We start from the raw sequence: 12,946 nt of genomic DNA, 5'->3' as shown, positions 1-12,946 counted from the left end.
AACAATTGAGTTCATAATAAATGCAGACAACAGTACAGCATGTGTGATGATGGTCAACAAAAAGACTCAACTGAAGGTGTTTGTTTTTTTACTCAAATGAATGGGACAAATTAGCTTGTGTTCAGTTTACAAAACTCTGTACAGCAGCAGAAAGAACCAAAATCACCCTTAAAACAAACACACAAGTCAAACCACGATGCATAATGTCATCCTAAAAGTCTTAACAAATGTATAAAATCAAAACTGTTTCAACACCAAGGTGCATTTATATCCAGCACAGTTTGGCTCTAAAGAGAGAGAAGCTCTTAATGACACGGAAATATCTGAAAAATACTTAAACCATCAGATACTGCTGGTAACACTCCCTCTCTGAAGGGTGCACTGATAAAAAAAACTTCTTTTATGCTTTTAAACAAGGACTCTGTGCAACCTTTCCACAATGTTTTCATATATGGCACTTTCCCCTCTTGAACACCACTTAAAGGAAGAAAGCAGACTGAGAAGCTCCTGTATTTTTCTTTCTTACACTTCATTTGACAATGAGAACATTTTAGGTTTGCGTAGATCAGTCTTTGACCTTGCACAGACGTGGTCCACGCTACCTTTCAGGCTTCTCTACGACAGGTATCTTGGACAGATTATATGCAATGTGACGTCAATACTCCACAGTGAATCCAGTAATTCAAATAATATGTGTGCTCAACTCAACGGGACTCTAAAGTATCTCTACACCAGAGCAACACGTTTTTTTGTTTTCTTTTTTAAATTTAAATTTTAAAATAACTTTCTTAAAGCAATACAATCACAAGAAAATCCAAAACCCCCTGAGGTTTGAGAGGCCACAATAAACTACCATTTATAGCGTAAATGAAAACAGTTTGGTGTTTGAGTATGGCATTAAAAAACGGTAGTGATTTTCTAGAGGCAAAAATAAATTAGCTTGCTGTGCAACCAGCTTCAACGTCACAACTAGGTATAAAAGCTGTGTGGTATCTGTTAACAAACGCAGACGGCTTTACTTGCCCTTCTTGCTTTACATTTTCTGGCATTTATAAAATGAAAATATAACGTTAAGGCCCGCAGCATTCAGCCCACAGGTAATGCAGGTTTATATGAAAACACTTTTACAGCATTATGACTGTCCATTAAGGAGTTAAGGAGCAGCTTCGGTGAAGTAGAACTTCACACATAACAGTACACCATTGTGCAGAGTCGTTGCCGAAGTACTGTTCAGAGGTGAGACAGAAAGTGCTCTGTGTGCTTCCCATTTCTCTTTTTGTTATAAAGGGTTTGCTTCAGTAGTCTGAGCTAAATTATTTTCAATAGTCTGACCAAATCCTGGTCATGTGGATATTTGTCTTTTAATGGCTTACTTGTACACATCTGAACAGCCAAACACTTATGTGTATTAGATTTGAGGTAAGACCAGGACACAGGTCAGTCCTCTACTCTTCAAAAATAATCTATTCAAATCCACTGCAACCAGATTTTGGTCAACTTTCTATCACGTTTTCCCTCCTTCATCATCTCAGCCCTTACGAAATAAGCGGCCGTCAAATTTGTAAGATGAAGATTTGGTACAATCCTCAGATGCTGACGATAAACTTTGACAATTCTTTGCATTTTAATGTTCAGGCAACAGAGTGGTTTTCTGTCTTCTTTAAAGTGTCTGCCAGCTTAAGCAGAGATCGCTTCTGGTCACTGCTGCTTTCTTCATTCTGCTCCTCTTCTTCAGGTAAACCCACCATGTCCTGGTCCTGCTCCGAGCTGCTGGGCTCCACATCGGGATAGATGACGAGGAAACAGGCAGTGAGGAAGCCAAGGAAGGAGCCCCCAGAGGCCACCATTGGAATTACACGAACGCTGCGACATGCCTCTACCACGGATCCAAGGGCCGACGCAACCAAAATCTGGCTGATATACACCTGGAAATGACACAAAACACTGTGACCACTGGAGATTTATTCAAGAGTTAAGTTTGGTCCTAAAGAGTGGTAAGAGAGTGAACTGTCACCTGGCAGGTTAAGATGGCACAGTCGATACCGAAACCTCTTCGAGTGTTGGCTGGACTGTGGTAAATGTACTGAGGAAAGGAGCATGAGCAAAACAGTGACTTCAATTATAAAGTTTTCTTCTTAATACATTGATTTTCTTCCAATATTACATAACTTGAAATGTTCTTTAAATACTTTGTAACATATGCCAAGTGTTACAATAAAAATGAAAAATAATTGACATTGATTTGTGTTACACCATCAGAAAACATTTCAGGAGACAAAACTTTACAGACAGGACAACATCGCACAAAAAGACAAATGGAAATGAGAAAATATCCAACATCTTTTTCTTTGTGTGTTTTAATTGTGTATTCTCTTCTCTTTCATTGTGTGTCACTGATATGTGCGTGATCATACCTCTTTGATTTCATGGTACTGGCCGAGTAATGCGTAGGGACAGTAGGAGATACTCATGGAGATGACGCCCATGCCACTTATCATCACCATGGCGACATAAACATTAGGAAAGATCGCCATGACTGCAGTTCCTAAGATAAAAAAAAAAAAAGAATAAAAGCTGTAAGTACTTTTATGTGAAGTACATTTTCCTTCATTTGAAGGAAAACATTTTTTTTGTTAACCACATCCAACTTGCTCCCAAATCTACATGGTTACCAGCAGATACATTAACTCACCTATTGAGAATCCCAGGGTTCCAATGATGTAGATGACCTTAATGCTCAGATCAAAATTATCCAGATACTTCTGAAGGATGGCTGGGTGAAGACAAATGATCAGTTAAGAGACATTAAAAAAGGAGAGGGGAGGGTTTTTTTTCTGAGTCTTGAAACAGTGTTTTACCAGAGCAGACAGCTGCAGTGGCAGCGTAGACCACCAGTCCCCAGCAGCCCATCTGTACTCCTCTGTGATAATTTTGTAGCTTTGTGGAATTGGCTGGTGCCTAAAAGAAAGCAAAGCTGTTGTAAACTTGGCAAACAGACTGATTAATGCTGTGTTTATGTTTCTGTGTTCCTCTACTGTGTGGTTTCCACAGTATACCAAATGTCAAATGATGGTACGTGTGTGTTTGTGTGTGTGTGTGTGTACCTGGGGGTCTCCTTCGAAAATGACCTGGCCCATGAAATCGGTGTAAAACACAGCTTCAGCTATGTAGGAGAACCATGTGAGGAGGTGGCAAATGCATAATCTCCAGAGCTGCCTCGGCATCTACGGTGGAGGGAAATAAAGACCGGGAGCCAAAACTCAGGTAAACATAAGAAGACAGAGGCCACATCTCTGACGTATTGTTGATGTGACCCAGTGCAACAGAAGAACAGGAATTTCCAATTTTCTTTACCTTCAACATGGACAGCCAAAGCAGACGTACACTTGTACCCAAGTCTGGTCCTTCTTCGCTGCTGGAGGCTTCTGAAGACAGACTACCGACTGACAGCTGCAGCCGAGGTCTGTTCGGGTGCTGCTCGATGTCACTCAGGTCGTTCAAGCTGCGGGAGGTTGTGATTGGCCGAGGGGTGAAAAGTGCCACGCGGCGCGGTCGAAACCGTTGTGATCCCACTCGACCGTAGTATGAAAATGTAAAGGAAGGCTGGAGAGTAAAAATGCAAAATGAATGGCTGTGACAACAGAATACGTACAACATGAGCAGAGAATACAAGAAAAAAAGGCAAATGAAACTGTACTTGTCTGTAGAAGGTGGGCCGGTGTGGCCGTGATGAAACTGAAGTATTAGAAGCGCGGTTTCCTGGCTTGGTGGAGGCGTGGCCTCTGGCTGCGTTAGAGAGGTCGGAGGAAGGCAAACCAGAGCTGACTCCGTTGGCGGCTTTGATCTGCTGAGACATTAAAGAGGCACAGAGGGACAGAATAAAGACCCAGACGGAAACTGAAGCCATTGGACTCATATCTAAAACACTGAACAGATTTCTTTCGTCTCTGAAGAGTATTTTTCATTGAAATATATAAAAGTATTTACATCAACTTGCCGATATTGAGACTATTGACGATACAGACTTGAAACTGAACACAAATAACACATGTTGCTGTAACGGCTGGTTTCACCTGTCTCAGAGTTGAGTCCTCTGATGCAGAGCTGTTCGGAAGGAATGAAGGGTGACCATTTGTCGGGTCTTTATGTTCAGGAAAAACTGGACTCATAGGTATCGGCTCCGGGTGTGGTCCACCAGGAGGAGGCGAAGACCCATAACTGTGATCCGAAGCCTTGAAAGCATTTTCTTGATCTTCATGAATTTCCGAAAAAAAGTGTTCATCTGGCAAGAACGTTTGTGTGTCCGGGTCAAGGTCAGAATCCAACTCAATGGTAGCATCAGGCATGGCTAAGACTGAATCACTTTTACTCCGCACTCGCTCCACAGCAAGGAAGTCCATTTCCCCCTCCTCAGGATCGGATTCCCTGTCCTCTCGGGACATGGCTTGAGCAGAAGTGTCCTCCTCTGCAATCACATCCAGTAAAAGTGCAGGGTGGCCGGTGGGCCTATAAGACAGCTGGCTGGAAGACCCCGCGCTTCCGGTGTCTTTATGCAGGTTGCAGGGTGTGAAAGGTCGCTCGGGGATACTGAACATGTGTAGTGTGACAGAGATGATGAAGATGATGCCTGCAAACAGGAAGAGGACCTGTTCCTGGGATTTAAATGCTTGGCCCAGAGCTGTACCAGTCCAATCTAGACCTCCCAACATGTATCCCACTGCTCCACCGAGCCCTACAGAGACACGTTTAAGAGTATAATTAAAGCAATATTATCTGTAAATGAATATTGAGTGTAAGTGTGTGTTTGTGTGGAGAGTTGTCTAGCTGTGGATGTACAAAAACTCTGTATGCATTCAGATTTGCAAGCGTAGTGAGTATTGTGTGTACACAATTCTACAACTGTGTCTGTGTTCTGTTCAAAATTGAATATGCAAATATATGTACACGAAAAACTGAATGTAATCGCCAAAATATAAGTGAATACATATCTTTAAAATAAAATCTGTCTTTCAATAAATATCCTACCAGCAGAAAATGCATGAATATTCAAGGCCATATCTTGCTCCTCGGTGTCAGCAACATCAAGCAGGTACGCTCTGATTGGTCCCTCAGAGGCATCAGCACAAAAGTCTAGCACCACCACACCTAACACAGTCAGGACTATGCCAACCGGCTGATTGTTGGGGCTGTCACTGATGGAAAGGCCTGAAAATTCAAACAAAATGTACACAAATAGGAATAAACTGTCTTCATTACAATGTGTATGTGATTAACTGTGGAAATTTCCACTCACCTATTAATGACCCATTTAAAAACAGTGCCACTCCCAGGAGCACACCCACACAAAGAGCCAGAATGAACGGTCTCCTCCGGCCCCATCTCAGAGTGCAGCGGTCACTGGCTGAGCCGATCACAGGTGTGAAGAGGAGGCCCAGGATGGGACTGAGGAACCAGGTTAAACTGTAGTACTGCTCAGGAAGACCTAAAAAACACAGTAGATTCACATGAATACATGTAATCAGACTAAAGCCAAGAGTCTGTACTGTTGTTGGAGCAGATGGACCAAGTTTTACCTCCTGTGTGCCTTAGTTTTCTTTGGACCGCACTGTTAAATAACTACATGATTACAGCAACATCCAGTACGCCTTTTTGAAGGCTTATTCTTTCTTGAACAATAACAGTTAAATGGAATAATAGCCACAAGAAGATGTGTGATGCAAGAGTTAAATTTTAGTTTCCTGTTAAGTTGTATAAAGCCAAAGGACATCAAGACAAATACTATATGTTACACTGAAAAGGCTAAAAGCTCCATTTGTGTTTTTATTCAGGCAACACTGAACAGGAAGCAAACTTGGTAGAATTTAGTAGTAGCAAACGTTTGTGCAAATCATGTTTTTAAGTTGAGCAACAAAACCACTTTCAGAAGACAATGAGTTTTGATGTTTTCTGTCATGCGTTACTTCCCTAACAGGCTCTGTTGTGAATGAGTTAAGCCCACCTATTCGTCCAATTATCATGCAGGGACATGTCAGAATAACTACTTGGGCATAAGTCTGAGTAGAGAAGCTTTTGTAAATTTTCTCTATTGTTTCTGAAACCGTAGCAGATGACAGCTGTAGCCAGTCATTGCAGGAACTCCAATGCTCTTCTTCTTCTGATGCCTTACAGGTGACAGGCAGGATCGTTTCAGATCATACGGGAGGCAGATAGAACAACACGGACAAAAAATATGGAACAACCAGACAGGAAAGTGTTGAAATCTCTTCCTCTGTCCTGTCACAAGACAGAAGTATGCTTCAGCATTATTGAGATCAGGAAACACTCCTCTTTAATCCTTTTCAGCATTTGAACAGTGGCTCACAAATATGTAAAGTGAATAAGAGACGCATCAGCTGTCATTTACAATTTAAATAACAACAGCCTCATGAAGAAGTCAGTTCTTGGTTTTAATTTAAAATTCTTTAGATTTCTGTCAGCTGGCTGGTTCTCACGGGAACAAGTATTACTCCCTTGCTCTGCTCCTACGTTTCTGCTTCCTTAAGTCAACAAAACATATGATGACTCCCTCGTACTTTGTTTTCTGTTCGTTCTTTTCATTACTCGTTTGTCAACGGCCTCACAGCGAGGCTTAAATGTGCATGATGGCTTTAATTTTTTGGTGAAGCAGTTTTTCATGTGTGGGATATGTCAGAAGTGTGTGCAACAAATAAGCAAACGCCTTGAGGAAAATGGAAAAATCATGCAGAAAAATCCTGGTCCAGGCACTCAAATGGGTTTGAGAATGTAAAAGGACTTTGATTTAACAGGCTGGAGTCATTGAAAATAAAAAAAACTTACACGTGTAGAAGGTGCAAGCCAAAACACATAGGTGTTTTTTCAGTCATTAGTTCCCTTTCAAGTGCAGCATTGGTTTGAGGGACACCAGTAGCACTCCGGCCATTTTTATTTGCTTCAAGTAAGCAAATGTATTGATTATGTTTGGTGCCACCAAGTAAAGGAATGACACACATTTTAGAGGGATTGCTATAATTAATTAGCCATCCTAGCTCGCTAAGGTAATGTTAGCCTCACAAGCAAACACTCTGTATAAGTAAGGTAAACAACAGTATGTGTGCTGAGTCAGGTCAGGTCCTCCATAATCTCTACGGAGGAGAACACTCGTCTGTCTATCCGTCTTTGCATTGAACAATAATGTCTCGTTATCGTGGTCGAGCTGGAAAAGCTGGCTTTGAAAATTGACCAAAGTAGAGACAGGTTTATTGGGCAATATTACACTGCAACTCTGCTCACACACAAATGAACTGTACTGCATGTACTGTGGATGCATCTGTAAAGAGTTAGCTATGGCAAAGTCAGTAGACTGCAAAAAAAAAACACATAGCTAATATGTCAACTGTTCAAATTAGAAAACTAACTTCATACAGATTTAGCATGTTAATGTTTATAAAGCTGAGTTTTCCACAAACGTTAACAAGACTGAGACGCAAAAAGACAACAAGTGGATTTTCTTTTTTTGCTGTCCAGTCCTTGTTATATGTAATCCATTTAGAAATGATTCATCTCAAGCAAGTGGGCTAACAGGTTTAGTTCAACCATTTCAGACCAGTGAGGCTATGTCCAAAGTCAACTGCTGACTGTACCAAAACTATAAAAACCATTTATACCAGTTCATAACCTGTAGGCCCTGGCCTTGGATTCAGGATACTAAAAAAGACATAGGCTGCAATCCTTAAATTAAATCACAAGCTGAAAGAGCTGAAACTATTGACATGGTAACAAAGCCACACGCTCAGACAGTCCTTCAAAAACAAACTGAATGGTGTCCAGTTGAGCGTTTTTTGCAAACAATCTTTCTTAGAATATTGTCAACAGGGAGGAAAACCGTGTGACAAAAATGTGCTGGGTTAGGCATTCCTGTCATACCTGGCCAGGGGAACATGCCTTTGTTCCATTTCTGCTATGGTGGCAAACTTGACATGTAACTGCATAGTCCCCAGTTGGCTACTGATGGCGTTTACATGACATAGAAAATCCATGGATTCAGCCTGGTTAACGCAATGACAATCCAATTCTACAGTCTTGCTGCTGTCAACCGACTACTGATGCAACTGCGGACTTTAGGCAATGCCTTGTCAATAACCGTTACAATAAGAACGCTAGCATGGCTCAATTTGCGCACACTTCCAGTTTCTTGACACTAACCAGCAGAACAATGGCACAAAAATGTCACTACCTGACAAGGGAAACAGCCTGGCTTACAGATTACAGCTTGTGTCAACATCAGTGTGAAAACATGTTTGGGAACCATTGCCATACCATTGTGCACCTGATGCGGGAGAGGTGTAATAACGCCACCTCTAAGTGGTTGGGAAGTGCATATTTACACTGGTGTGTGAGCTCAGCAGTGTCATTTTCTCTTTCATTTTTTATGGACAAGTTGTTCTTGTGTTAATGTCTTCCATACAGCACAGTTATAAACATATTCATAGTGACGATCAGCATTTTTTTCATGTCATCAAGCATGTGGTGAGCAAGAATTAGTCCTTCTGTGTATACTGTATAACTGTATTGCATCTCCTTACCTATCTGCAGCAGCACTGGCGTCACCAGGGCTGTTTCCATGGCGTAACAAAATTCACGTCCAAACATCACTGCTCCATGCATTACCCAGCGATGCAGTGGGATCCGCACTCCTTTCTCTTCTTCCTCCTCCACATCTTTGTCTCTCTCGAAATCTTCTAGTTCCTCCTCGGGTTTTCTGATCCCTGTTAGGCTTGAGGTATCGCCTTCCTGTCCTTCCCCTTCCATTTTAGACTGGTGTGACTTCAGGAGTATATATCAGTGATTACGGTTTATTATTTATTTACAAATAAATGTAATGACAACTATGTTAAAATAAGCTAATAGAGTAGGTCCATAGTTTTCATTTTGATCACTCACTGTGTGAAGAAAGCCGAAGTTACCCAGGAAGACTAAACAGCAATTCTAGTGTTCAAAATAACTGCAAGTAACTTAGAAGGATGCATTACAATAATACTAAACTTGTTGTGGTGAGAATATTTTATCCTGCAGCCATCATGTTATGAATGACAAGTCAGTACAGCTCAGGAGCTCAGCTGGACGGGGGTGGTGTCCTCACAGCTGAAGGCGTGGTAGTTCAAAAATCCAAAAAGAGCAGATAACTTTTGTGCAGCTCCACCAGTATATGGAGAGGAGGAGCAGGGAAGAGCAGGATAGGTGAGGAAAGTGTAAGTGTGTTTTGGGTTCAGGTGGCTCTGGTAAGCTGCGGCAAATAACTGAACAGATCTCCGTCTGTGTATTGGAGGTTGCGACCGTTCAGTTAGGATTGTCCAAGGTTAGATCCTCAGTCAAAGGACGTCTTGGATGTACGCCTGAGTGCACACGAGGTCGATCCCGGATAAGACATCTGGAAATTCTTTGGCAAAGACAGGCAGTTGCTATCACATGGAAAACTGCAAACAAAAAAACACACACACACACACACACACACACACACACACACACACACACACACACACACACCAGTTAGACCAGTTGCTAAAAATACAATTAAAAAAATAACAATCCATCACAACTTCTCATTCCCTTTTCATTCTCTATAGATAACTTACTGATTCAAGTCTATTTATAATAATCCTTTTTTTAGTAGGGACAGTGGAAAGGGTCAAATACTAGAAAATTCCCATGTGCACAAAATATCTCTAGTGCACTTGGCTCCCATGGTAGGAAAGAAAAAAAATCTTTTGGCTTGAGAACAACTCCTGAGGTCCACTGACAAGTGAAAGCTCACTATACAACCAATTATATGGCATAGAGAAAACTACTCAAAGAGGGGATTAACACCAAATGACAAAGAAAGACATAAAGTAAAAAGTAATTCTGTCATTGTTTCATGAGTGTGCAAGATTGCTCTGACATCTGGCTAACCACAACCTTCGAACCACAGAACTGAAATCAGAGTCAGGAACAAAAGCTACATGAACAAATCAGCCCCTATTACAACAGCTCTTGCGTAAGCCTCAACAGTTAAAGTAGGCACATCCCATCTCCGTAAGTACCTCTACAATGGATGTGTAACAGCCATGTGATGGTATTTCGGGGGACATAGTCGAGAGCAAGCAACTTTTTCTCCTGTCTCTACTCTCTCCCTGACTTATCTGGGGTTAGCCCAAATATGGGTAAGCTTCCTCATGTATAAGTTAATATTTAAAGACGTACCGTTCCTATATAATGATTATATATATACACACGTGTACATATTATTGTTTTAAATAGAATGTGAACATCCTTTAAGTGGAGAAGCATGCGTGTTTCTCAGGAATGTAAAACTCGTGTGTGTCTGGAGGGCTGTGGAGCGAGTTAGGACATGTTTTGTTCTGAACGGACATACCTGTAGAGCTGAGCTACCTACTTGTCTATACTACGATAACGAGACATTATCGTTCAATAAGCGTGCGAGGACGGAGAGACGGACGAGTCTTCTCCTCCGTAGAGCTTACCAACACCTGACTCAGCGCACATTCATGCATGTTGACCTTACTTTTACAGAGTTTTTACTTGTGAGGCTAACGTTACCTTAGCGAGCTAGGTTGGCTAATTTATTAAGGCAGCTAACGTTAGCGAGTTAAGACAGGGTGACCCGCGTATACTATTATATCATATTAACGGCACAAAGACGGAACATACCTGCGGGTGTTACTCCGCCGTGGTAAAGCGCAGCCACTTCCGCGATGTGGGGTCGGCAGGGGAAAAAAAAAAGTCTTGCTTTGAGCTAGCAATACAGCTAAACTTCGCCAGCTAACTGAGGTGCCATCTGGATCACCACGCTCATCAATTTCATTGGTTTCCACAGTAACAAAGCGGGGCGTGGTCAAAAGATAACGCATGTGACGTCACCCATTACTTTACCTACGACAGGAATTACAAGAGATATCGGATCATCACTTCTTTCATCAATACATTTATATTATATACATTTAGTTATATGGATTAATATTTGATGTGCATAGATATATTAATATGTATATTAATTATTGAACATTTAATAACTTTATTAAATTATACATTATAACTTATTCTTAGTTCATCACCGAGACTAAACAGACCGGCAGAGGAGATAAAGCAAATCCAATGCACTTATTGCTCATTTGACACCTGCACTGTTATGTACTGTGAGGCAATGTCTAGATGCTAAACTAAACCGAGAGGGTTCTGACTTCATTTTATGTCCACCACAATGGGCCGTGTGTAATTACTCTGAAGGACAGTATGACATAAAGAGTCCATAAGGGTGTCTATATGTCTCTGTAGTACAGGAACTGTCCATGCTGCCAGATGTCTGACGACGATGTCATTTGTTCATTGCAGTTAGATCACTTCAAGAGCTTGACGTAATTATAGTTCTGCTCTGGATCTGTGGGATTTACACAATACAACAGGTGGTGCAGATGAAAAACAGACACAAATCAAAACACTCATAAATATTCTCAGAAAAAAAAAACTAATTTTAGAAACAGCCGGAGGCTCCACAAACAAACGCTGCCAGATGTCTCCACACTGGAGCTCAAAAAACTAGGATGCTAGGGGATGCTGGGGCTCCCACTTTTTTGGATAGACAGCCATATATTTTGTATGAAGACACAACACCAGTGTTTTATCTCTAATATCAAGTGGGGGACCATTGCACCATCAACATTTTCATCTGCTCAGCCACTCTGACATCTTACAGCAGGTAATCATAGGTGTCACTGATAACATGAATCATGATTTTGTTCTATTATATATGCCGGTGTTTGTGATGACATCGATTTTTTTTTCAAAAAATTAAAAGATTTCAATAATCTAAATGCAAAGTGAATTTTTATTTGGGTGGATTATTAGAGCCTTGGACATGGCAATGATTAGTAGCAATAATGATTTTGATGGATTTTTATTTTTTTATATTGCCCAATTCAAAAAAATCTCTCTCATTAAAAACCCATTGAAAACCCACTGAAACTGCTTCTGCAAGCTGCACTTTGGCTTTTTTCCACATTCAGACTCATTCTCTCTGTCTTTCAAGTAGCATGTCAAAAGATATGGTTGAATAACCCTCAAAAAACCTCAAATAGACACACACATGCATGCAAATGCACACACACACACACTCATGCAAACCCAGGCCAATGTAGAGATCACTATGAACCTGCTCGTGGGTGACATCATCTCAGCTGCAGTAGGGCAACAGTAACATTTTATTTTTAGTAAACAACATTTCAAAGTGTGTGCACAAACATGCATGTGTAGTACACGCACGTGTGTGTGAGTTCAGTTTACTCCCATGGAGAGGAATGCGTGAACTTTGCAAATCTACTTTCCACAAATAATCAGACAAATATCAAATTTTTGGTATTTGTGATTAGTATTGAAGTGGATTAAAATATTTCGCATATTTAACATATACTATTTTCAGGGCATTTTTGTAGAGGACAGTTTTGTCCCTTAATGGTAACAACGGAACAATTTTAAAATCAGGTATGAGGGTTAATGTCATCAATCAAGCCTGTGTTTACCCTACAGGTCAAAACGGCTGCCGTTAAAAGGGTTTATTAATGTCATGGATGACATGGATGAATATTTTCACTCTAAGTGATTAATACACATCAAAACAAAATATTCCATGAGAAAAAGCAGACAAGCATCCACAACCCGACGCTGCCAGATGATTTCTCGTCGAATGAAACAGAAGAGCCAAAATAACTGTTAGTGACTGAGCTGCAACCTTCGGTGGGGATCCTGATGAAGTACATCCACAGTTTTATGTACTTTATATATTACAGAGGAGGCGCATCAGAGGAAGAATTAAATTCACCAGCATAAGAACACAGATTAGACATGAATATTCAGCCACTCAGAGACTTTATCCACCAGATTACTGGATCCAATC

General features: G+C 41.0%; 1 protein-coding gene across 2 annotated transcripts; it reads right to left on the bottom strand.

The window, feature by feature from the left end:
• Nucleotides 1-71: 71 nt before the first annotated feature.
• On the bottom strand, nt 72-11,054 carry LOC125016863 (solute carrier family 45 member 4-like). Of its 2 annotated transcripts, none has more exons than XM_047599611.1 (13): nt 10,708-11,054; nt 8,583-9,473; nt 5,294-5,482; nt 5,026-5,205; nt 4,074-4,732; nt 3,698-3,847; nt 3,355-3,603; nt 3,105-3,224; nt 2,859-2,958; nt 2,693-2,773; nt 2,415-2,545; nt 2,015-2,083; nt 72-1,925 (listed from the first exon to the last, which is right to left on the bottom strand). In XM_047599611.1, exons 2-13 carry the CDS (start codon nt 8,806-8,808, stop codon nt 1,632-1,634), a joined length of 2,448 nt encoding a protein of 815 aa, XP_047455567.1. In that variant the 5' UTR covers nt 8,809-9,473; nt 10,708-11,054; the 3' UTR covers nt 72-1,631. The 2 variants fall into 2 exon arrangements, with proteins under 2 accessions (XP_047455567.1, XP_047455568.1); XM_047599612.1 differs by having other exon boundaries at nt 3,698-3,844; nt 10,708-11,046.
• Nucleotides 11,055-12,946: the final 1,892 nt, after the last annotated feature.

This window comes from Mugil cephalus, chromosome 11 (assembly GCF_022458985.1).
Source record: "Mugil cephalus isolate CIBA_MC_2020 chromosome 11, CIBA_Mcephalus_1.1, whole genome shotgun sequence".
NCBI classification, from domain to species: Eukaryota; Metazoa; Chordata; class Actinopteri; order Mugiliformes; family Mugilidae; genus Mugil; species Mugil cephalus.
The sequence above is the reverse complement of the archived record's forward strand: the minus strand, read 5'-3'. Positions and strand labels throughout refer to the sequence as shown.

Bases quoted from the DNA above. Each gene is read 5' to 3' on its own strand.
- LOC125016863 (XM_047599611.1), bottom strand. From the start codon at position 8,808: ATGGAAGGGGAAGGACAGGAAGGCGATACCTCAAGCCTAACAGGGATC. The intron at 3,604-3,697 runs GTACAGTTTCAT...TTTACTCTCCAG, and splicing joins GGCCCACCTTCTACAGACAA to CCTTCCTTTACATTTTCATA. The intron at 2,084-2,414 runs GTATGATCACGC...TCCTTTCCTCAG, and splicing joins AGTACCATGAAATCAAAGAG to TACATTTACCACAGTCCAGC.